This window comes from Calonectris borealis, chromosome 26, assembly GCF_964195595.1.
Source record: "Calonectris borealis chromosome 26, bCalBor7.hap1.2, whole genome shotgun sequence".
NCBI classification, from domain to species: domain Eukaryota; kingdom Metazoa; phylum Chordata; class Aves; order Procellariiformes; family Procellariidae; genus Calonectris; species Calonectris borealis.
This window is the reverse complement of record NC_134337.1, coordinates 1,574,949-1,601,102: the sequence shown is the minus strand read 5'-3', so window position 1 is coordinate 1,601,102 and position 26,154 is coordinate 1,574,949. Positions and strand designations below refer to the sequence as shown.

Genomic DNA, 26,154 nt, shown 5'->3' with positions numbered 1-26,154 from the left:
CCTGTAGCCTGACTCACTGCACAGACACACCAAAATCACCACTGAGGGAGCAACACAACAGCTCCTGAACCTCTTCCAGCTATTCCGCAAGCAAACATCCAACTGCATCTTGACTAATTGCTCAGCATCTCTTTAAATTCACTCTGTATTAAAGTCTTTTCTTGCTTCACTTCCTACTTGTGTCTTTAGACAGAGATGGAATCCCCAAATTTGTGGATAAAAAGCTTAAAATATACGCTAGCCAGCAGCAGGAGAGCATGCTAAAGCTAAATGTTCAGTAAGAGTGCAAAATACAAAAAAGTATTTTGCGCATAAACTTGCAAAATTTGCCCCCAAGACACTGGCCACTACCTTGTCTTCCAAAGAACAGAGAGGGTATGATTAATTATTTTTTGTAACTTATTATTTGTTCCACAGGAAACAGCAGGAAAAATATAAGCGTAACTTTTCTGACCCACCCAATATACCAGTGTTGAAAGAACAGACTTTAAGCATAAGCAAAGAAGCACTACAGCAATCTTGTAAGATACTTTAGACTGTTGGTTAATTGATGCCCTTGATATAATTACTGCATACTAAGTACATCATATTTGTATTCGCTTGCTATGAAATTTGCCTCAACTCTGTTACCTGTCATGTTTAATAACTCTGTTTCTCTCAAAACAATCAATAGCAGCATGTTCAAAAACAACAACATTGGAATTGGAATTCAAGAATCATTTAGTTGCAGCTCATTCCTCCTCAGAGATATCAATTTAATTCATGCTAAACTATCAAACAACAAAACAATGAATTACACTACTGGTATTTTGTTCTAGTCCTCATGGTTGAAAAGATTACTGTTGTGGCCAAATGTCCCATCTCCTACAAGGATTAAAGGCACTGACTTTCCTGCTGATAATTTGTTCTAAACTTGTGACTACACTTGGAAAGATTTGGGACAAATTAACAATCAGTGGTTCACCATGATGTGATCCAACCTACTTACTTTCTTAAATAGGATAAGAGGCAGACGTGTACACTTCAGTGTTACTCATTAAAGCTTTCAACACTCTCCTGCATGATGTTCTTATATGGAGGGCAAGACATTTTAGGTCAGGGCTGCCTCTTATTTCCACTGAGAACTCCATGAACCTTGGAGTACAAAGCTCTCAAGAGACAGGGAAGGAAAAAAAAATCTTCCTGTCATTTGCTGCACAGCACTTCATTAAGGAAAAAAAAGATAGGATTGAGTTTGCATCTGGTTGAAAATGTACTATAAAAAAAAGTCTCAATTCCATCCTCCATTTCATCAGCATTTCAAGGGGTTCCTGTAATGATCTCAACGGTAAAGCTGGCTTAACTAATCCCTTGAGATCTCTTACTTCTGCATTACAATGACTATAAAATCCACTTTTCTAGAAGGGAAGGCAATTTATGGGTCTTTCACCTGAATCCCTTTTCCTTAGAAAATTGGTATCATCAGCTTAGAAACCGTAAGTGGCAAAATCATGAATTGCCCTGAGCCAGGATACTCATCTCTTCACAAAAAGCCTCCTACGAACCACTTATGAGCAGAAGATCTCCTGAATTTACTGTTTAAATCCATACTGATTTTCTGCTGCCATCAATGCCACCCAACATACAATAGTGTATTCAGACCAAAATCCTCTCTTGTATTGCACCTACCTAGCAGTGGCCAAAAGCAGATGCCCACACACAATTAAGGAACAGAGCAAGAACATGATGACATTTCCTCAAATAGTTTCCCAGCCTGTCACATCTTTCAAGGGACTACTGCTGTATATCAGTGCAGACATAAAAGTACAAATAGATCCAATTCCAGTAAGCACTGTTACATAAATAACAAAAAAAGTTATTAAAGCTGCAAAATTTATGAATGTAACAAGAACAGAAGAACTGGTCTATGGTTAGAGCGAAACTATCAATTACAACTGCTTTCCAAGTAGGCTGAAAACTTCTACTCATTAAACACCCAAAGGTATGCATTTGGAATCAGGGATTCAGACATTCTTGAGCTGCAGCCTGTTCAAATCGAGATTACATCCTGCAGAGCGTCCCCTTCATGTTAGCTTTCCTCTATCACCAGGAATCCCAGTGCACAGCCAATGGAAAGGAAAAAATACTGCAAGAGACACTGTCCCAACAAAACCTGCCAACATCCTACCCCAAACTCCCTTCCATTTGGTGCTGCACGGCAGGAAACAAGCTCTTGCTGTTTCCAGTGTACGATACCTGCAACCCCTTACTATGAAGTGACAGGATGCCATAACCAGGGTACTGCTGCCTTTAACAGGACTAAGAAAACAAGTTCCACGACACAGAACTTAGTAGTTGCTAGTTTGTTTAATGATAGCACCCTCCTGCACCTCCCAGCCTTTATTTTCATGGCTCCAGCGCAAAGCTGGTCATTATGAAAAACATTTGATGCTTGTCTTCAATAACGCTTATTGTTTTTTTCAGGGAACGTGGCTGAACGGGCCTCAGCCATTCATCTTCAGAAACCTGCACACTATGACCCAAGTCTTGCTTATCGCAGCACATGTGCAAGTAAATGAAAGATTCGGATTTGATTCTGCAGCTTCGGTTTTTGAGCTCTTCTTTTCTCTCCCATGTTGCAGGCAGCGCACCCTAGAACTCCAGTGCTTTCCCAGCTGTTGAAGGGATCTCCGTACCTACACTGCCACTCTTGTCCCCACACACTGAGCTACATACACATAGAGCTCTGCAATCCAATTTTCTTTCTCTGGGAAACGGGAGAATACAAAGACTTTCCATCTCCCTTTGGCAGAGGTAATTTAGTATTAAAGAGCCGGCAAGTTCTAGAAAAACACCTGCACGTAGTAAGCTTTTAAAACTTCACTGCAGCAGAATTCTGCAGCATCTTTACAAAAGACAGATATTTAACCACTGAGTATGGTGTCCAAACAAGACGCATCCAAGATGTCTTAGATCAGCGAATTACAAGGACAGATCATTTTATGGACAGATCCCTATGGATCTCATCATAGGTATCTTCAATACAGGCAGAACAATTTATTCCAACGTTGTATGGCGCTCGGAGCCAAAAAACTTCACTATTCATAACACGAGCAGTACTAGGAGAGGTGACATGCACTCAAGTTTCTCTGTCTTCCAGCACATCTGACAGTGTACTGGTATTCAATTCTTTCTTTATTCAATCAGTCTTAAGCGACTTACCTTTAAGACTTCCATCTTAAACCCACTGTCTGATGTAGGTCCGTCAGGCATTTGCAGGGCCTGAACAAAGGCCTCTGTGAACTGCTGCACCACAGGAAAAATCAGGACTTTGGCCGCACCCTAGTTACAATCAATGCAAGCACAGGTCAATACTGGATACAGAACCCCCACATCTGACGTAAAGCACTAGAAGCAATGGAAATTGCACTTTTCTGCCACAAAACCGAAGAGGGACTCATGGCAACTGCAGAACGTTGCAAAGTCACATGAAATACTTGTTTCAGACATCACGTTGGCTCTCTCCTCATGCTGGGAACTAAGCTCGGCTGAATCCCACCCATCAAAATCACACAGCTCAGACTGCTACAAAACACACACCTACATCTAAGCTAATCGCTTCAGACTCTAAATAGAGATCCAGACAATCCAGTCCGGAGAGTCTCAGGAGTGGCGCACGTCCTCCTAAAGAGGCACTTTCATTTGATTAAATGAATCATCCCTGCACCCTACCGCCTGGACCCTCCTCGGGCTATAAAAGAAACCTGGGGTGACTATCACACACCAGCAATTACACCGAACCCTGTGGACAGCATTTATCTCCCTCCTGAGCCACCCTCCCCCAAACCAAACAAGCTCTTTGTGAGCTGAGTATCAACAGCTGGCCTGAAGATTACCATGATGAGTCTTCCTAGGAAAACGCAGTAAATATTTTTCCAGATGTCAAAGCACTCCATAAGCAGTGCTTGGCAGAGCAAGTAATATTGGACAAAAATCATTTTATTGAGCATATCCCTCATAACTCCACAGCTAAGACAGCAAAGTTGTATGCTTAAATAAACTATGAAATACCACCTTAGCAATTTATAGGAAAAAAAGAAAAAGAGGCAATCTTTTAAAGTCAAATTCCAACAGACGAAGTTTTGTTTACAATGTAAAGGACACTTTCAGCCCTCCTCCAGAATAAGACAGTGGGGAGCTATTACTATCTTTTGGATACTGGTACCAGCTGCATGGTATTATTGCATAAGTAACCTTGTCAGTGCACTAGAGATATGGTGTAATTATCAGAATTTCCCAGAAGTCTGCACTGAATTGCTCCCTCTGCAAACAGGGAGGAAACAGCAGATATAGCCACTCAGCAACGACCAGCCACTAGATTGAGAGTCACCCTTTCCTACTCTCACCCCCAAAAAAGTTAGAAAGAACAATTATTGTCTGGGGAGTGCTGGGAAACCCACTTGTCAAAGGCCATATAAAATGCACATGTGCTCAGAACCAGACAAGAGACTCATGTATAAAGCTGCTTAATTCCATAGTTTTTTTTTTTTCTTAAGACCTATTCTTCTAAAATTTTCTTTGGTTTGGTTTCCACCAGCCCTTTAGGAACAAAAGGCTACTGTGCATGCTAAAACAACTGATGAAGTTCCAGGACTTGTAACCAATGCCTCGCCCAAGGGCCAGAACGCACAGTTCACCTGGGGACTGGGAGCTACGGCAGGGATTTCCAAACAAAGGGATGATACACTATCTCCTCCCCATGCTGACTCCCCTTTCTTTGAGCTGTTACAAGAACATCTATTGATATGTCACAAGTTAAACTTAAATATGGAAACAAAGTCACAGTATCAAGGCATGCATGTAAAGGAGGAAGTTAGCTACTTTACATGTATTAAATTACAACCTCTTCCCCAGAATTACAGCTGACAGAGTACATAACTCTCCAACATTTCATTTTCATATTAATAATTATTTAGAACCTCGCTCAGTTTGAATTCAACGTATGTTGTAAGTTAAACTCTTGCCTTTTCCAATTCCTCCATGTTACAGATCATATGGGCACACGTGGTAAATATCTCCACTGCACGCGACCTTGTGCGAATACCATACACCTAAAAAAAGTTTAAATAATAGATCAGGAACACAAGGTACTTATTTCCTTTAATTTTCTTTTAATTGTTGTGGGTTTTTTTTTTTTTGGCTTTAACTTGATTCTCTTATTTTACCATTGGCTTCAATATTTCTGTTGAAACATTAGCTGCCATCAACTACCACATCATCAAGAAAATTCTTTAAGTTTAACTCATACTACAGTACAGCTTAACCATTAAATGTGGAGTTTCTCTGCTCCAAGAAACATTCCCACTAATGCCATTCAGTACCAACTTAATAGTGAAGATCATACCTCCGCCATTGTGAAAATTTTATACATCTCTGGAAGAATAACAGGAGCAACAAGTGGCATCTGTGTGTCTGTCACTTCCCGCGTAAACTCTAGAAAATGGAAAAAGAAGGGAAGTTCTTATAAGAAAACAAATTTGTAGGCAACAGCAACAACAGAATCTTTGGGAAACACTAACAACATATTAGAAACACATTGATTTGTAGTTGACTAGACCAGTGTCATCTGGCCTACCCATGGCAATCCTTGAAGGCAAAAGGAAAAATATCACACTAAAAATTGCAGGTATCTGGAAAACAGGGTGTTGCAATCAAAGTTCCTTCCGAGCTACAACCGATAGCACAGAACCTTCTTCCTCAGCTTTCATGACATCTACTGAGCATGCAACTCAACAGTGACCGACAGGCATCATGCCCAGCAGAAGAGAAGCAGCAAATTCCAATTTCTTCAATTTGGAGGGAAAAGTGATAGGACACTAAGGTAAGAAAAAGCCTAAACCGCTTCCTACATCAGCCTTGACAAAGCTCTCGCATACACATACCTGTAAGCACTCTCATGGCTCCATGCACTGCATTCACATCTCCACTAACCAGCATCTCCATCAAGAGATTGAAAAGCTCGGGCCAGGCTTCAGGCCAGTCCCAATGGGCTATCGCTGAAACTGCATAAGCAACACTCGAGCGCACTTTGCTGATCGATTCTCTCAGCCCATTGGGTAGGAGCTCCCTAATAGCAACTTTTGCCTGTAGGGAATAACATTATTTAGCAAAACACATCCCCATTCATAAAACAATTCAATAAAAAAAAAATTATACCTTTGACTGTATCCTGATATTGATTCTAACATTGGTTTTACAAAATGAACACTCATGAGACAACAAAACCTTGCACACTACACCCCGTAATTTTTTTATGGAAAACTGCATGGTGTGTTGTAACGTAGCACTCTACCCACACAGAGCACTCGTCCAAGCGTACAATAAATAGCTCACAGCTGCAATTAGATAGGATGTAGATATCTACATGGAAGACATCCAGAGTTAGCCGAGATAAATCCCAGCCCCAGTGTCAGGGACTATGTTTGCTTACTTTGGAAGATTTTAGTAAATGAGAACTAGTCACCCAACCCTGAAGGGACAGGAAGAAAAAAGCCAGCACTTCTGTGGCATAATTCACAAGATCTATTTCAAGCAACTATCTCTGGATGGGATGAATCATACCCTAGATGTCAAAGATGGTCCAGTCAACAGTCAAAGTGGCAAAGGGCTAGAACCTCTGGCCATCTTAGCTGTTAGATACTCCTACTGAGTAGATTTTTAATGAAACCCAGCAGACCTTTAAACTGAAATTTGTCATGGGAAAACAGCCTTTAAGTTCCAAGCTGAAAAACACAAGATGTAGCAAATCTCTGAAAAAGGACTGCCAGAATCAGTATTTGTAAAACTTATAAAGCAGCTTTCTTCTAGTCTTGCTCTTAAAGCAGCAGAAACATCATGGCTGAACTTTTCCTACAGAAATTAGCCCAAGCTTCTCAAGTCTAGTGTTGTTTTAGGCAACTGAAAACAGATTTTCAAAGTGGCAAACGTCAGAAAACCTTAACTGAAGACATTAATCCTCATAATACACAAGGGCAGTGATACTTTTTAAACCATCTACAAAATTAATATTCTTGATGGATAAAGTGTCTAAAAGTAGACAACATGAAACCAAATCTTACCCTTTCTGTGGTCTCTGGAGGTCTAAACTTTTCTGATTGAGAACACCAGTGAGTTTCCACATACTGTTTCAAAATGACAGACGCTAGCTGTATTAGAAGAGAGGTCAAGAATCAGTAACAAAACTTGCAACCACAGCACCACCCCTGACCCGTTTGCTCATTCTCCCATCCCATCATGCTGCTTTTAGAGGGGCGACAGGGCTTGCCAAAAATGCAAAATCTTTGTGAAACAGGCAAAAAAAAGTTACCGCAGTAAAAAGATGGTCATTCATTGAGCAATGATGGCCTGTACAGCACCGACACAAGGCAGCAGCTTTATTTCTAAAAAGGCACAAGATATGGGCCACCTGGTAACTAAAGAAATACAGAACCTAAACTTCCTTTTCAAGGAGGAAGACGCCTACAGAAAAAGTTGCTGCAAAGACAAGTCACACTTCTGCTTGCTGATGCCTACCATCCACCTAATAAGTTGTGCCCATTCCCAGTACAGTACTGTCTCAGCACCAGGTTTATTAAGTCCAAAAAGCACTATTTTCAAAAAAGGTAAGTTTATAACATCCGAATAATGTTGAAAAAGAAGGTGATGGCTCTAGAGAAATGTAAAAGAAAATGGAGAAGCAGTAATGGAAAGCTACCTCCAATTTTTCACCTGGAAACGTGAGAGAATATTTTAAAAACCAAGGAAACCAACATCAAAATTCTTTCTACAGTTCCAGGTAAACTCACCTGACGGATGGCCAGAGCTCCCTGGGGATCTACAGTCAGTTCTGCTAAATGAACACCAAATTCTGCAAGGAAAAAAAAAAATGTTGGTATCATAACTTTTATTCCCACACAGCAAAACTCATCAAGATTTTTGGAGAAAGACATCATACCAATTGAATGACTCATATGTGGGAAGGAGAAGACAATTCCAAAGCATAGCTACTCAAATGAATCACGAGCATTAATTCTCCCTTGCGCTCTCTGCACAAACTTAATTTATTTTCTCAGCATCTTATTTTTCTCATGGGCAAAAAATTTTGCAACACAGGTTAATAACAAGCAAATGATTTACAACTTTCAAAAAAATCTTATCTACAACGTTACATCATTAGTCAAGTCCCTACATGAGGGATGCATGGATAAGATCCAGGATGGGGTAAGACAGAAGACTGTCAGTGAGCAGTCCCTTTTTGGACAAGCCAGGTTCATCCAGAGAGCCACTTGGAAACATCACTTCAGATGTCCCAAAACACACCCTAAGACAGATCAGAACACACCAAGCACCTTCCTGAGCAAACCCTGCCCGAGCACACTGACACCAAAAACTGCCTGTACAATCATTCAGGCTGCGGGACCTTCTCCAGTAAGAAATTTGTCCAGAAAAATTAAGAGTTTCTTTTAGTTGCCAAGCAAGTTCTGTAACAAAGGCAAAATTAAAACGCTTGTACCAATTCTGCTGATGACTGAGCGCAGGAAATAAAAACCAGGAAGAACAGCTGTTCTGGTATAGTAAATCCATATGCCTCAATAAATTTGCTTAAAATTGCAACTTTAAGTTCCGGGTAGCTGATAACTGTACTAAATACTTCATTTAATTTTGCTAGTCTGCTTAAGAAATGCATTTGTGAGGTTTTAGTTCTAGAAACTGTGGAGCAGAAGGCATGCCCCTGAGGGCCCACTAGCACAACCTGACTCCCACAGACAGGATAAACGTGCTTACAGCATCCCTGACAAAAATGTATTGAAAATTCTTCTGAAAAAGAGTTCTGCAACTTTCCTTAGCAGCATATTTGAGTGCTTCGCAAATGTGGTTATCTGAGTTTCTCCTAATATCCACCTCACTTGTAAGAGGCTTTTCTGTGTTGGGAGATAATTGCCTCTCACTTTCCCATGCTTACACTGAACATGTTCCTTCAACCTTTATTCATAGATCATGCATTTAAAAAAAAAAGGAAAAAAAATCCTCTCTTATCCTAGCTGCAAAAGCAGGGAGCCTCATTGTGAGATGTACTTAACATAATACTCCTCTTAAATGTAGCGGTAATGATTCTTCTAGCTGTCTGCAATATTCCAGACTTCAGTATGGCATTGCATTTCAGCCACATTTTTAAAGGGTATAAATGAACTAAGAAGCCAGAATAAATGCAACGGCTTCACATAGTTGCAACTCACTAGTATGACTCTGTTTTGCAATCTTTAAATCTGGTTGCATATATGCACTTGATTTTTGCCTTTACATATGGTACTCTGCATTTGATTTACAGAATTTTGTTTCAATTATTTCAGGCCATCTCTCCAATTTTCCAACATCTTTTTAATTCTGCTCTCCAAGCAGATTGCAGTGCCATCATTAGTAAACTAGAGGTGTACTCACTACTGCAGTGACCAAGAGCTCTGTCTTAAAAGCCCCTTGGGTTTCACAATAAGCCACCGATAACAACTCTACACACAGGTTTTCAGCCAACTGTGCATCTTAAAATATTACAAAACTGTATGTTCTTAACTGATAAATGACCATTGTGGCAAATTCATATCAGGAACCCTACTGAACTCAGACCATGCATACCAAGTGCTTGCTTGTTTAAGCAATAAGCCAGCTCTTCCGTCAAACAAAAATTAGATGAACTTATCGAGAACAGATCATATAACTGCATTAGCTGTGTAGCATCTATTTATCCTACTATGTTATAGACACTGGCAAGCTTTTAATGAGCTGGTCCAAGAATCTTTCCAGGGATTGAAATTACACTGATTGTTGTATAGCTTACTGGCTCCTCTCTTCTCAAAGAATTGGTTTATTATTGTTTTTTTCCCAGTTGGGGAAACTTTCTATTTTTATCATGGGCGTCTGCAGTTCAAATGCATCTCTTCATAAGTGCTTCCTCCACTTATATTTTGTAGATTTGAGATATCAGAAGCATCCAGTCTTCTACCCAAGATAAAGTCTGTAAACCCAAAAGATTAGAAACTTTTAATGAAGGGCGTGGCCACATGTCCCCCCAGCTCGCTTCTCCTCTCCATTAACCTCAATATTAGTGAAATCCAACTCTCCTTCACAACCAAGCTCCATCAACCACACAACCAGTTTACATAATCTACTACTTCTTCCCCCCCAACTTTTTGGAGAAATTAAGCCAGACCAAACCGAAAAATAGTATTAAGCAAGCAGGGAGGAATAAATGGGCAGGACTTTCTACTGATTCACTGCACTTCACATCCTACCTTGCTGAAGTGGGCCCGCACCGACTGAGTCCAGCTCAGTACTTCCATACAGAGCTGGTTCAGGGGCTGCTACAAGTTCCTTTTAGTTTTCTCTGCTGGGGGCAGAGACAGGCACTGGCAGGGGGAGAGACCGTGGTAGCTGCTGCAGCCAACCCAGGTGAATCCACTGCCCCATGGCCGCCAACACTTCAAATTAAAACAACATTCAGCTTGCAGAGATCAGATCTCACAACCGCAGCAGCATCAGAAATCGAGTTCCCTTTACACAACATCTGCCCACCCCTTGTGCATCGCAGTCTTCAGCTACACAGGCGCAGACAATGTTTTCCACAGGACTGGTTTTCAATAACATCATCATAAAGTAATTCAGGTTGAAAGGGACTTCAGGAGGTCATCCTGTCCAACCTCTTGCTCAAAGCAGGGACAGCCACGAGGTCAGACCAGTGCAGAGCACAGAGGGCATCTGCAGACAGACTAGGAAGAAATACCAAGTAGGTACCTAAAGCTTAGCCATAATTTTTACACACTACAAATGTGCTTCTTTGAGGAACTTCTTCAGCACCCATCATGATGCTCAACGACTACTCCAAAAGCACTCTTTTTTTCAGCACACTTCTGAAAACTACAACTGTGTTCTCCTCATCTCTCAGCAACGGACAGAAAGATTAAGGCCAGTCTTCTCCAGCATCCGTGATGGCTTTAGGTATCTCACTTGAAATGCCTTCTTCACAACTTCTCACTACACTGAACATGTCTGCAGCATTTCACAGCATTTGCTGCTGTGAACCCCTTTCTTCCTGCAAGTCAGATATCACGTGTCCCAACGTGGCCATTTCTTGTTTCAATTGCCCTGTTAAAAATTCAGTTCAATGTTAAAATGTTAACTCCTGTTAAAAATGCAGTGCAATTTATCCAATCACAGGATTTCCACCCATTTTTGCCCATCATCCACTCTACTATAACTCAAATTACAGCCAAGAGACCACCCATACAACCACATATTGTGGTCATGTTTGTAAATTCTCCAGAATCCCTCCTTCCACACGTAAAATCATGTATTCAAGGAGGTACCCAATGCCACACAGAAATTACTCTCGACACCACATGCATCAAAACACTTATGTTGGGAAGGAGCTGGCCATAAGCAAAAACATGCTGAACTGGTGAGCACAACTGACGCTACAAGTTTTGCGCTATCGTTGTATCCTCAGCTGTTCTCCGGATAAAAAGGGACAGCAAACCGTACCATGCAAATATCATCAAAGAATCAATGGAGTTTTAAAGCATCAAACTAAATGGGCTGAGCCACCTACTCTGGAAGAGAAGACACTAGAAGAACATTTACAAGGCCTGTAAAGCCAATATTCAAATCTGAGATCACGTTCAAATCAAAGCATTGGTTGTCTCCTGCACAAGACTAGTCTCAAACAAGACAGACAAGAAACTGTAAAGAGGGTCAGCATGCCCAGATTGTCACATGAGTCAATTTGCCAAGGTCAGCACCATCTTCACAGCCACCTGCATATCTCAGCTTCTGGCAACAAACAACCTTGCAAAGGACTGAGCTGAAGATGCCTTTTCATACACAAGATGTCACAACATAAGCCACGCTGAAGACAGCCATATAAATGCCTTTTCCACCTGCAAAAAGGGCAAACAGAAACACATAATGTAGACAGGCAAAAGAAAGGCAATTCTCCAGCCTGAAGCCATTCATCTATCACCACCACACTTCCAGAGCACAAGAGCAAATAGCTCAGAGACTTAATATCGTCACCATAAAACATCAAACTTGTTATCTAACCAGACAAGTGGCTACAGGTATTTTTCAACTGTATAAGAAGTTGGCATTAAAACTCCTTATCAGCATAATTTAAGGAATGTTACAGACATTGCTCCTCTTAACAGGGTCAAAGAATGATCCTTCCTGGTCGAGATACACTGTACACCTCCTTCAGAATGACACTGCCCCTACTCTGACATTCCTGGAGATGGCTTGGCCTCCATACGTGTTCTCTGATATAGGAAGACCTAGAGAAAGAGATTATTTTTACACATTATGGAATTATCCTCAAGTCATATGACGTCAGTGGTAGCGCACACATGTATACCATCAGAGGTGGTGTATGATGTTACCTGGACGGACCAGATAAAGGGGGAATGGAAGCACTATTCCCACTTCACTGGGAACAAGTCGATGGCAGAGTCAAGCCAAATTAGACACATGCACAGCAGCACTGCTCCACAACCTGGAGCTCTCATTTCTCCTGCCTTCCCCCTGAACAGTCTCAGACATTGCCTTTATTTATGTTCCATTAAAACCTAGAGACAACAAAGGTCACCAGGTGAACTTTCACTTTTCCGGAAACCAACGATAATGCAACTCCCATCCACAAGCTGACAGATGGTGCCTATTCCCACACTTTCTCAGCAGACAGAAGATGCAGGGAAGAGACTGAGTCGCTGGGGACGTGTTTGGAAGTTGCTAAAGTGTGACATGGCAGAAAGAAACTGCCACCATGTCCTTACGCCAGAGCTGACGTCCTGTATTCCTCCAGAACAGCTGTATCGAGTCAGACAGGAGACTCCTCTTGGACAGTTCAGCCTGTTCCAGAGGCTGACCTCTGACTGCATTTCTACCCATCCCCTTGTACAAGCACTGGCCAGATCCACTATCAAGCTGCTTCAGGGAGCTCGACTGCATCCTCACAAAAAACTGAACCATCCCAACCTGGCTAAACCCTGCATGGAGCAGAGCCGGCGCTAGTGCGGGGCAGCACACAACATACGGGGAGAGCTAACTGCTGTACTGGCTTAACCGTATTACACAACCCAACCTGCAAGCAGCTTAAGAAAAGAGGTGAGGGCAGAGCAACACTTCCTCCAGCACACCCCCTCAGAAATCTTGGCATTGGGAACCTCCTGCAGCAGGTGGTGTATCCGACCAGCGTGTTTCATGGTTCTTGATGAGTTCTTATCTCCAGGAATGTCAAATCATTTTAAAACCATTTCTACCTCTAATATCCAACAGTGATGAGTTCCATAGTTTGCATGCTGAGGGAAACAACCTACTTCCTTCTACTTGCTTCAGATTCATTTTCATCTCATGTTAGCTTTATGAAAAGTCACAAATAATCACTCCTCACTCACCTTCTCTGTCGCTTATGATTTTAGAGTCTCCATCTCTGCTAACTCTTTCCCAGGCAGAAAAGTCAATGTATTTGCTCCTTCTGAGAACAGAAGCTTTTCCACATCTCTGTGAATGTCTCTGTGCTGCATTTTTACTGCCCTGCTTTATCCCTCCAGAGAGCAGCAAGCCAGTAATGCATGCAGCACTCCGACTGCAGAAGCATGAGGAATTTATGTCGCGCTTTGTTCTCTGTTCCCTCCTTAACGGTCCATTTGGCTTTCGGAGCACGGCAGAGCAGTGAATGGGCATTTTCAGGAAACTCTCCACACTGACAATGGGATCTCTTCTCCCACTGGCAATAGTTAGGACCGTCAGTTACTTTTTAAGGTATCACCTATGCTGTCTCCTCCTCCCCAAGCATTACTTTGCTGACCAACACTGACCTCCACCTACCATTTGCACACTCAACTCACTCTTGTGAAATCATTCTGTAATTTTTGCCACCAATTCTCACTCCGGCCAGACTGAACAGCACAGCACTATCAGCAACTTTGCCACACCACTATTCACTCTTTTCCACATCATTTACGGATGTGCTGAGCAGTCCAGCTTCACATGGGACTCTTGATTATCTCCCTGCCGTGTGAAATATGACCAGTCACTTCTACCTCTTGTCTTCAAGCTTTTAATCAGTTATTAATTCAAGAGCTGTCTCCAGCAGTTTAGTTTTTTCAAAAAGTTTCAGTAAGGGAATTTTCTAAAAGCTTTTTGACAGCCCCAGGACTCCTTCAAACAGCTCTTCTATTAAACATATATCGACTCTGCAACAACCATCTCACGTTCCCAGCTCTCCTCATTCCAACTCCTGACACAATTTAACCATTGCAGGCAGTGCAAAGGCCACAGCAACTCACCTGTAACAACCTCAACATTCATCCCTCCCCTCCTCACCTTAGAGCCCTTACTAAAAGCTGTCCCATGTTTACCAACTTACATCTATGTGGTCCCTAAGTGACCTTCAGTGGCAAGTTTTACAGCACAATTCGTAGCATGGTAATTTAATGTTTGAGTCCCTTAAAAACTCTTGGAGATCCACCCTGCAGCACTTGCTGTTTAAAGTAAACCGATAAGTGAAAATGCTTCTACTCATGCTTCAACTTGACGTGGATTCTCCAATGTGTCTCCTGTAGAGACCCTTCAATGTGGCAAATTAAGTCAACACCAACACAAGGAATGCAGCTTTTCTGTAGCCCTATACTCCTTGAACGTATCTTGCACACTTCAGTCACCTGGTGGCCATGCACACTCTCTGAAATGCTTTCTGCTCCTGCAACATTTTAAAGCATCATAAGTTTTTATGTCTTTAAGAAGTTTTTCCTCAATTTTTTTGCCTACCTTCATTTATTTTTCAGTAAAAGTGCCAACATTTGTGCTCTTTTCTACTGCCTCATTTTTACTTTCAGCATCTTCTTTATACTCCTTAGTGATACTACATTTTTTGTTTCTTTAAAGGGCTTCTGACACACATGATGCACATTTTTTTACCTCAGTAATATGGTGTTGGCAAACACTTGTATTCCTTTAGCTCCTCCTCTTGGTTTTTGCAAGTTTCTCCATACCAAAGACGGCACAGAAAGGAGAATACAGCTTATTCCTCCCATGCTGCTTGACTAGGACAAGAGAGGAGGAATCACAGAAGTGCAGAATAATTCAGCTGAAAGAGACCTCAGGAGGTCTTCAGTCCAACCCCCATGATCAAAGCAGCATCAAATCAGGTTGCTCAGAGCATTTTCTAGGCAGGTCCAAAGCTTGGCTCTCCTCACAGTGAAAAAATTTCTCCTTATACCCAGTCTGAACCTCTTCTTTCAGTTTCTGCCTGTTTTCCTTCATCTTCTCCCACCCCCCAGTGTCCTGACAACCTCCTCATAGTTACCAGAAGCTGCTGTCAGATCCACGCCCAAAACCCTCTTGTCTCCATACTGGAAAACCCCTCTCCCCCAGCATCTCCTCATGTGGAGCGTGCTGCAGTTCCCCAACCGACTTGATGGCCCTTTGCTGAACTCACTCCTGTTTGTCGCTGTCTTTCTTGTATGGGGGGAGGTGGGGTGGGAGCAAAACCGGACAAGTATTCTAGATGTGGTCTAAGAAGTGCTGACTAGAGAGGGCTGATCACTGCCTCTGATCCTGTTCAGATAGCCCGGGAGGCAGGTGGCCCCCAGGGCACGCTGCTGGCCCTGTCCAGCTCACCGGCCACCAGGATTTCCAGACCCTTTGCCATAAAGCTGCTCCCCAGCCAGGCAGTGCCTGCCCCGCATCCCTGTGGTGGGTTCTCCTATCCCAGGTGCAGAACTTGGTATCTGTCCTTGCTGAATTTCAGGAGGTTCCTCTCGGTCCATTCCTGCAGGGCTCTCTGGGTGCAGCCCTGCCCTCAAGGACATCAACCGCCTCTCCTCCAGTTTGGTGTCACCTGCAAACTGCATGAGAGGGTACTCTGTAGCCTCCTCCAGGTCATGGGTACAGGTCCTGCAATAGACCTGTGCAGCTCTAGGATTGCAACTGCAGAGAAGTACTGGGCGACGTTAGGATATTTGTAAAACAGTGAAAAAATAGAGACGTAGATGACTCCATTCCTCTTGCCCTCAATGTTATCCACCAAATGTAATTCTGTTGCATTCCTGGGCTCTCAAAGGGACCTTAGGGACATCCATCACCTAGAGCCCTCAAAAAATAATTCTTTTCTGGAAACCTGTTATCCAAACCATTACACAAACTTGATTTCAATTCTTGTGGTAAGAATCAGGCTGTTTGGGGGAAAAAAAAAAAGTTGCCACTGAAGAGCACGCTGACTGTAGTAGCTTTGCAAGGCAAAGGCTCTGTGGGTCAATGAACCTCACAGCACTTCCAGACTCGTACTACTGCAAATGCCGTCAAATCACTCATTAAAACCTCCAGTAGCTGCGGTGGCAACACACAAATTTCCTGGTAAAGCATCAAGGAAGACTTAACCTGAGAGTGTAACAAGCACACGTTAAGGGACTGCATAACAAGAAACATTTTATCAAACAATTTGCCTTCCTTTCATCACCCCGATCACATTTCCAGAGTAACATAATCACAATACTGTTCTTGACCCAGTCACGTCCTTACACCTTCCTTCTCTTTACCATAAACTTCCTTTGATAACATCTCTGAGCTAAAGTTCAGGAGCAGAAACACTTTAAAACACTTCACAAAACACTTTCAGAATGGCACAATCAGGCAAAGGTAAAGCAAAATTTCGAGGAGGGTCCACAAACAACCAGCCCATCAAGCTGCCAGGCCACAGGCACAACTTAGGGCCAAGGGCTGCACTGCCACGCTCTCCAGCTCCCATAATGGTAGACTACCTGTAAACCTTCCAGTGGTTTCTACAGATTCCAGTTCTTTGGGATGGGTTATAAAAACTAAGCTGAAGTGAAATAAAATATTACCATCGATAGGTTTTTTAGTGTAGCTTCCACCCAGGAAAAGCAGCAAGTGCATGAGCTAGTTTAGCGCCACCGTAAAAAGGCCAGATGAGTAATGGAATAATTAGAGACACTGTTTGAATTTGGGGCACTTGCTCTTTTAAGCTCTGTCTTTTCAAAGCCATAGGGCGGTTGCCATCCAGCTCCAGTGTCCCACATGTCCTCAGCTCTCCGCAACAGACGCTGGAGCGCCAGGAGCCCCGTCGTAGGAGTTTCACACAAGATGAGGGTACAGCTGCGTCCTGACTACACTCAACCCAAACCACACCATGCACAGATGACGACTCGCAGAACGTGGGCACGCACGTCCAGAGGTGGAGAGAATCACTGTGGGAGTGGGAGACAAACAGGCAGTGGGAAGGCTCTCCATGACCATCGTGTGAGCAACCCTAGAGACTTCAGCTCAGGTGGAAAGAGGTGCCCCAAGCAACAGGGCCGCTGCTTCGCCATCCACGTCCTCCCCCTCCGCGTCCTACCACTCGTGAGCTTAGAGAGCTCCCTCGTCACCCAGTTCCCGCACACATCCCGTCGTGCCACGGCCGTTCCCCACACTGCCCCACGGCCATTTCCCTCTTCCCCGCTGACGAGAGCGCTGCCTTGAAGAAACCCTGCGGCGGCTTCGCCCCGTGACCTCCGCTGCAGGCCGGAGACAGCCCTGGCGAACCCCACCGGCGAACCCGCAGCTGACCGCCTGAGGCAGGGTACGGGCTGCTCACGAGAAACCGGGCACACGCCAACAGCCGGTAGGAAAGCGGCCGCCGCCGCCGCCGCCTGCTCCCCGCCGGCCCGAGCGCTGCACCTGGAAGTTTTAGCCGAGGCCAACGCGCGGCCACGAGGCGCCGGTACCGGGAAACGCTTGGGGAAGGCGGCGGCGGCCCTTCCCCACCCGGACACCGCCCCCTCCCCCCCGCCTCCGGTCCCCTCAGCGCGGCCCGGCCCTCACTCACCCTCCGTCACCTCCAGCACCTTCACCTGCTCCTCAGCGGCGGCGCGCACCGCCTGCACCGGGCACAGGATCCCCGTCAGCGTCTCCACCAGCGCCTCCTTCAGCCCCTGCGCCACCGGTCCCGGTCCCGACCCGCCGCCGCCGCCGCCTCCGCCCGCCGCCGCCGCGCCCGCCATCGCCCCCCCCCCCCCGCTCCGCCGCCGCCGCGCGGGCTACGGGCCGCCGCGCGCGCCAAACGCACGGCACGCACGCACGCGCGCGCGAGCGAGCGTCGCCGAGCGCCCCGCCTCGCAGAGAGGGCGGTGGGGCTCCGCGCGCCGCTCACAGCGCCCCCCGGTGGCGCGGCGGGACCGGACCGGTGGCTGGGAAATGGCGGGGGGGTCTCCCGGAGCGGGAACCGGGGCCGGGGCCCAGGCAGCGTCCGGGCTCCCGCAGCGCGCCGAAGGGAGCCCGGACGCTGCCTCGGCGCCAGGGGGGCCCGGCGGACCCCGGAGCAGGAGCCTGAGAGGCCCCTTTGTGCCTCAGGGCCGAGCGTCTCCCCAGACCCGGGGAGTTCCTGTCATGGCGGGAGGCAGGGGTCAGTCAGAGCCCGGGAAAAGCGTTTAGTCCCTCAGACCGCATTTTTCCACCCGTGTCGGTGGCGAGCTCCCAGCCTGAGCCTTGACGAGCCCTCAGGAGCTGGGTGAGGCCGTTCAGGGCCTGCGCTGAAGGGGCAGATGCAGCCACCTGGGCCAAACCAGCTTAGTTCTGCTTTTAAATGGTGTGAAGTCACCCTTGGGCTGAGGTTTCCTTGCAAAGGCATTGAGATGGGGGCACAGAAAGAGGTTTGAGTCCTTCCTGCCCCACTTCTGTGCAGAAATCTGTGAGGGGATGAGTGGTGGCACTGCTCCAAGGCAGCACTTCTACAGGGCACCATGATGGTCTTCTGGCTCGGAGCAGCTTGAGCAGGAGGGACGGGGCCGACCCTGCGAGCAGCTTTGCTGTCGTCCCAGAGGCAGGCAGCCTGTCTGCGACAGCAGAGACTACAGGCGTGCTGCTGCAGGGCAGAGCTGGAAGGTAAATTAAGCCTCAAGTTCTTGATTCAGGTTTGAATAGTGCTGTACATGATGCTCAGGGGAAGCAAAAGAAAGTGGGCTACCATCACTCTCTGAGTCAGGAACCAGGCAGCTGTAGATGGCCTTGAGCTGTGAGCAAAACGAAAGCCACACGTACGCAGGGCAGCGGAGTGCCGCTCTGTTTCCACCTCTGTTTTCTACAACGGTTTATTTAGGAAGTATAAGCAGTTTTACACATCATTACAAGTACCAAAAAGCAGTATTAACACATACAAAATGGGCTTCTCACATGAGGGACGGTGATGGAGTTGCATTTTGGCACGGTGCTAGCAAGTCCGAGTAACCAGGTCCCACGCGCTTTGGAGTGTGGTGCTCCTGGGGATTTTTCTGAATCGAGTGGCTATTTGGTCGTTAACTCCTCTGCAGCAAGACCCCCAGGAGTACGACACCGATTTGTATGTAAACAGTCCGGTAGCAGGGGTGAGCCTGGGAAGCACGACAGAGGCAGCAGTCATGTTAACCAGTCCCCATGCTGCCTCTGGCTGCATTATGCGCTTTTAACTCCTTCCCTACAGGTCTCTTATGACTTAGACTCCCTCCAGGCTGGGGGAACTTCTCTTTCCAGAGAAAGCCCGTCGTCATTCTGGTCACCGTGAGGGGCTGTTTTCCTTGCCCACACCACTTTCTGCTTGAAAGCTACTTGAGGGTTATCAAGTGATGACCTGGTAATCGATGTGCTACCACCAGGAGTATTTAGTTTTTAGTCTTGTCCTGGTGCTATTTAATAATTAAGCATGCCTCATCACTTGCGCACAAGTCTAACAAGACTCCTAGAGACATCCTTTCCCCATCCACCTGGCTCTTTTTCTGTATTTTGTTACATTCCAAGCCAGCTTTGCCAACCTCTTCTGAGATGGAGTCCGTTTCTCTGGGATAACGCGTCCAGTCACATTCTCTGCCACCAATATATTTTTAAATGTTCTTGTCAAGAGCAATGCAAGCAAATGCTCCTATAAATCACGCATGTGACTTCTGCAACTTGAGTTCAAGATTTTCTCTACAAGTAAAGAGAGCAACTCGAGATACTACAGAAACACAAGACTAGGTTCAGCTCCTTGCAGCCACATTCGGAGGCGAGTGCCCCGCTGCACAGCAGCACTGTCACCCCACAGCCGCCCGGTCCCCGCCTCGCTCCAGCCCTTCCCCTCCGCCCGCACAAGGGCCAGATAGCCAGACCGCGGACCGGACAGGAACCCCGTTTTAGTTAGCACTAATCCACGTCCCCTGCGAGAGTGACAGCTCCTTCTTTTGGCACAGCCCTTACGCTGGCTGGGGCCCTTCTGTGACCGCCCCAGCCCTGCCTGGGGTCTCCCTGCGGGGTCTCTCTCTCCGGGCAGCGACAGCTCTTCAGAGAGTGACTTCACATCCGAAACAGGCAGTCAGCGGAGGTGGCATGAACTGCTCTCCAGAAGCTCCTCTAGCTTACGCTAGATGCTGTCCGGACAGCTGCAGTTAGCTGAAATCAATCCGCCGTGAGGATTACTTATAAAAACATCCCCCACACTGTGAAGTTAGGTTTTCTTCTGCAAGTTAGGGAAGTTGGGGTGATGGACCCCGTCTTTCCCCCTGAACTGAACAGGACCAGGGCATGGGCTCAGGCAATGCCCAGCACTCCCTGCGTCCTGTGCCAAGCCACGCTCTCCCTGGCAGCGGCAGGCAGGCTGGGGACAGCAAAGGTCATTCCCAATCAGCGGCGCGGGCACAACCAATTTAGGTTGGTATTTTCGTGGGGAGAGGGGAGGAGAGCAGGCTGCAGCCACGCCGCTCGCACCCAGAGGCAGAGGCTGGGCCTTGGTGCTGAACAGCACGGCCAGGGTGTGCACACCCCGTCCCTCCGGGCTGCCCGGTCATTGCGAGCGCCAGAGAGTCCTCTACAAGGTGAATAAAGATTATTTTTGTCTCTTGTTCTTCCCAATCCAGAATGCTGCTTCTGCTGGAGGAACAAATATGTATTTACACAGGGTGCAACTTCTGCTAACCCAGGGTCATCTGCTCATCCTTGCGCCGTCCTAGTATTTTGGCTTAGTGGAAAACGTAAGTGAATTCCTACTGCCCAGGACTATCACACCAGACTTTCCGCTGGCACCCTGTGCTGGCTGGCTAACATCAGAATCAACATGTCTGCGCAAGTATTTGTGATCATTTTTGTCTCTTCTTAACGATCAGGACTGTTTCCTCTGCGCTTACTAACATTTTGCAGAGAGGAGGGGTATCCCAGAGCAATGCTTCTCTAGCCCATAATCCTTTTTTTTGCTCAAATGACGGTACAACTGCTCTGAATGCTCCAACTCGTCTTTCTGTATTTGTAGAAATTACATTTATTTGAATCTTCCAGGCTTTTTCAGGTTTGAATTCCCATCTGTTTTGTACATTGCACGGTCTCTTCACATGTTTTCTGCATAGATGCTTCCTGCAAATCCAGCAAACTTTAAGCTTGCCTTTCAAATGCCACGCATTTTGCCTCAAAGCTGCATGGGTTCTGACATTCAGCTTTTCTTTTGATATGCTTTAGGGAAGAAAGTTCAGTCACCACAAAAAGATTACATTCTTAGCATGAAAAGATATTTTGATTAACTCCTTGTGTCCTCCTGTGATGTTTCAACTCGCGGGCAAGGCACACAAGCCCTTGAGCTCCCCTGGGGACCCGTGCCAAGGAAGACCCCACAGGAAGAAGTGCAGCTGACATGGGACTGCTGTAACCAGCAGAAATCCTCCAAGAGAAATCGCGGCCAGCACAAGGAACAGGCGCAGCATCACCCTGCATTACAAGGCATTATCCGGGGGCATTACGTGGTACATGCCTGACCTGTCCCCCGCTTGGTTAAAATTTAACTCCAGGCAGAAACAACAACACGAAACCCCCAAAGCCCAACAGGCACTGAAGCAGCCCAAACACCCGACAAATACTGGTTCGTCCTTAACAAACCCTGGGTGATGGAGATGCTCTTCGAGCGAACTGCGTGTTCTGTAGACAGGTAGCTACTGTTTTTACTACTTTTTATGAAATCTTTATACATTTTTAGATGCCGAGCTCACCCAGATTTCAGGAAGCAACCACACACACATAAAATCTGGCCCAGTATTGTGATTAAACAGCCAAGTACCTTTAAAAACATCACTGTAAGCAGTAGGATTAACAAACATTTCAGAACTTGAAACACTGAGGTACATAAGGTACCTTCATGACGCTGCACTGCTTTTAATTTAGGGTATGTCAGTATTTCTTTTCAACCACCTTTCAGCAAACCTCCCTCTCAGCACTTGGAATTTTGGACCCAGCAGCATATCACATCATCGCATGTGCTTTTATTTTTTTTCATAAAATATTTGTTCCTTCTACCCAAGATCTTTTTACTGGAACCCACTGATACCATTTTTGTCTGTCTCAAATAGAAGCTGAGTGTTGAACCTGCAGTGCTATAATCTAGTGTGACTGCTTTATCTCTTCTTCCAGACATCGCTTTTATTTTCATTGATGCTCTTCTTGGTGCGGGGCTGTTGCCTTCAGAGACAGACATGTTTACGTCCTAGAGGAGAACTCTCAATATGTGGGCTGTTCACTTCTGAAGAAAGGATAAAGCTGTTTTTCAAGGCTGTACCTCAACCCTTCTCTTGGAAAAGCACATTCATTTCTAGACTCATAGAAGAGTCACCTCAGCTCCTTAATGTTGCTACCAGGTAGCTGCTGCCTGCGTGTGTATTCTGGAGACCTTCCCTTCCTAAATCCTGTGTGACACAGGTAGTCATGTCCTACAAACACATCTCCTACTGCAGATACGGCAGCCGAAACACTCATTGTTGCTTTTATCTTCGTTGATCTGTTGTCTGCCCTGGTAGGGATCTGGCCTACAGCTGAAGTCCCTCGCTGTAACTCCCTTTTCCCTGACGTGCGCTAACGCTTAACAATCCTCCACGCATCACAGTCAGCTGTAACACAAAACAGCTTCTGTGTCAAGCTGTAAAATTAACTGTGTTTGTTATTGCATTGTTTACTTGAGTATATATGTATTTAGTCCGTATTAGACACCCCCTATCCCCATCCTTGTGTCGGGCTAACAAATGACTGCTGAAGTCCCACAATGCACAAAGACGACATTTCAGTTCTGTTTTTCCCCTCTCAGTGCCCTTTAATACGTAAACACACGACTCCACAGCTGTGAAGGGAACATTCCCCCTCCCTGAATCAATTCTGTTTGCATACCTGAATTTCAACTGTGTACAAAGTATTAGGGACTGATGTGTTGTCCCTAAGAAATTACATCCTTTGCTGTATCTGGAACTCATTTTAACCCCTAAACAGCATACCTTTTTTGTCTTCTTACCCCAAAGAAGAGGTCTCGGCACAGACCATCACCCAGAAGGTGCTGGGGAAAGGAAGGACTGGATTATTTGACTGTTCGAGACAAGACGTTTATACCAAATCCTTGGCATGCTCTTTTCTCCCCATGTACTTTGTTCCACACATTTTTGTCTTTGCTGGTGGCCAGTCGGACTGACCACTGATCACACCAATACTGCAATTCCAGCAGCAGTTTCTGCCTGAGGAAAATAAATCCTGTGTATGCGTTACCAGGGTGTGAGTAGAGGAAACGGATGGCTCCTTAGGTGGTATAAGAAGAGCGTGAAGAAAACCAGCACCACTTCCAACACCTTCATTTAGTAAGTGCTGACACGACTGCCTAAAATCTCTTTTGCCACCCTCAGAAGCAGCTTTCTGCAGAAATCCAGGGCTGCAGATCCACGTGGGCACCCAGCCGCTGCTGTGGATCAGAGCACATAGTGACCAATCTGGTTACCGTCGTTTCCAACCTTCCTCCAAAGCTGCCTACCTTCTGCCTTTGGTTCCACAGCTCTCAGCGACTCTGGATCCAAGGCATCCCCAACGTGTGTTTGTCCTGGTTTTGGCTGGGATAGAGTTAAATTTCTTCCCAGTGCTGTGTTTTGGATTTAGTATGAGAAGAATGTTGATAACACACTGATGTTTTCAGTTGTTGCTAAGTACCCTGCTAGTCAAGGACATTCAGCTTAAAAAAAAAAAAAAAACACCACCACCACAACAAAAAAAACCACCAAAAAAACCAAAACACCAACCAAAAAAGGCATTGGGAGGGAGCATAGGCAGGACAGCTGGCCCAGCTGGCCAATGGGGTATTCCATACCATGTGACGTCATGCTCAGTATAGGAATGGTAGGCATGTTCCAGGAAGTAACAATCGCTACTTGGTTATCGGTCAGCGCAGGTGGTGAGCAACTGCATTGTGCATCACTCATTTTGTATATTCTATCATTATCATCATTATTTCCCCTTTTCTGTTCTATTAAACTGTCTTTATCTCAACCCACGAGTTTTTCTCACTCTTACGCTTCCGATTCTCTCCCTGTCCCACTGCGGGGCAGGGGGGAGAGTGAGCGAGCAGCTGCGTGGTATTTGGCTGCCTGCCGGGTTAAACCACGACAGTGTTGGAGTCACGAAGCCTTTTAATCCTCAATTTGCTTCCGAAAGAGAGCCAGGGCCAAAGGGCTGCCTTGCAGACAGCTCTTCTCTCAGAGGCTGATGGGGGTCAGAGTGCTGGAAAGCCCAATTCAAATAACGTAGGAACTTTGCAACTGGGTCCTGGAAATGTCTGGAAATGGCCTCAGCCCTGTAGGCTTCAGTGTAAGACCAGAAATACGCGGAACCAAACCCTTGCCTCTCCTTCAAATCAGTTGTCTTATTGGTGCTGAATGTGACCACAACCGACGCAGCTGGGCGTGTGTTAGTCTGTTCTGATGCTCCTCATGTGGCACGAGAAAGTGCACATCAAGCAAATTAAAGGTGTCACAACAGATACGATCCCTACGTCTGATGGATGGTACAGGCAGGCTTTAAATAAAATCAGATTTCTCAGCCTCAAATCCACAGGTAGGGTAGCTAAGGTGATTTTTGTCCTATTTTATGATTAAGCTAATGTAGAGACCATAAACTATTCTTATTAAATAAAGAATTAGGATCTGAGCAATCTAGGGAGGTTGATGTACTTGGTTGCTTCACTCTAAAAAAAAAAAAAAATTTTTTTAAAGTGAAGCAGAATGGGGTGGGAAGGACTTTTTTTTTTTGCTTGTTTTGGTTTATCCTCTGGAAATCTAGGATGGACAAGAAAAGGGGTGAAAGGGACAGCTGACCCTACAGACCCTGCTGCTGAGCGTGTTCAGCCCTCATTATCTTCCCTGATGAGGAACATGCAAGGGATGCTCACAGAAGAGCCCACCCTGAAGCAAAGAACAAATCTCTTGCTTATTTAGTTTGACAAAGTCAAAACCTGACCTAATCCAGTTTGAAGTACCCACATGGGGATGAAATCTAACAGCACGGCCCCGTGGCACAGCAGGCACCACCAGCTCCGCAGCAGCCTCCAGCCACCCCTTCCTGAGGTCACAGTCCCAGCAGGAAATGAAATGCAAATCCTTAAGCAGACATCCTGTACTGTGGGCATAGGTCACCCAGGGACTGGGTTTTCCATTTCTTGAAAATTTTCAAGGAAAGATGTGGTAATTTCCAAAACATCACACTATTTCTACTGCATTCATTACTCCTGATGAGAAATTTTGTTGTCAGGACCACAAAGGTCTCCTCTGGTCCCTACAGTCCACAAAATGACAACTTTCCCTTGGTCCTGTACTGAATCATCACGCTAAACTTCATTGCATCATATTTCCTCTAGCACTTTTTGGTAAACAGCCATTTCTTCAATAGAAAAAAAATAAAAGGGATACTGTGAGAGAAACTTTTGTAATGTTTTCAGCTACATCAAAACACTGTGCAAGCTCTTTCTATTTCAAGTTTGTTCGTCTGCCCCCTTTAAAAGGAAGTTATTACAGATCAGGTTTTTTCCACAGCTTGGACTGTTATCTTAACCTTGCACAAAGACTTCTTCCAACAACAACAAAAAAAAAACTCAAAAAAACCCCACAAAACATCCTTTTGGTAATTACAGTAAATAAAAAAGACAAGTCATACTATGGAAGCATATACACATTTAACTAACGTATGTGCGGTCAGGTTGTCTTCCCGCCCCCCCAACCATTTTAGACAATTCATCTATGCCAGGCTGAAGATTCTCTAACAGCCAAAAATCAACATGAGACTAAAAAGCATACTCAATGTTCAAAAAAC

General features: G+C 45.4%; 1 protein-coding gene across 6 annotated transcripts in view; it reads right to left on the bottom strand.

The window, feature by feature from the left end:
• IPO9 (importin 9) overlaps positions 1-18,062 on the bottom strand; it is a 41,225-nt gene extending 23,163 nt beyond the window's left edge. For all 6 annotated transcript variants that reach the window (XR_012677334.1, XM_075174167.1, XM_075174166.1 and 3 more), the window contains exons 1-7: positions 17,888-18,062; positions 7,824-7,885; positions 7,098-7,184; positions 5,922-6,123; positions 5,384-5,472; positions 5,004-5,090; positions 3,202-3,321 (exon numbers count right to left, since the gene is read on the bottom strand). Coding sequence is in view for 5 of the 6 variants with exons in the window: in XM_075174167.1 (XP_075030268.1) it covers positions 3,202-3,321; positions 5,004-5,090; positions 5,384-5,472; positions 5,922-6,123; positions 7,098-7,184; positions 7,824-7,885; positions 17,888-18,062 (822 nt within the window). In the remaining variant the exon portion in view is untranslated. The remainder of the gene's footprint in view (positions 1-3,201; positions 3,322-5,003; positions 5,091-5,383; positions 5,473-5,921; positions 6,124-7,097; positions 7,185-7,823; positions 7,886-17,887) is intronic.
• Between the last annotated feature and the right edge of the window lie 8,092 nt (positions 18,063-26,154).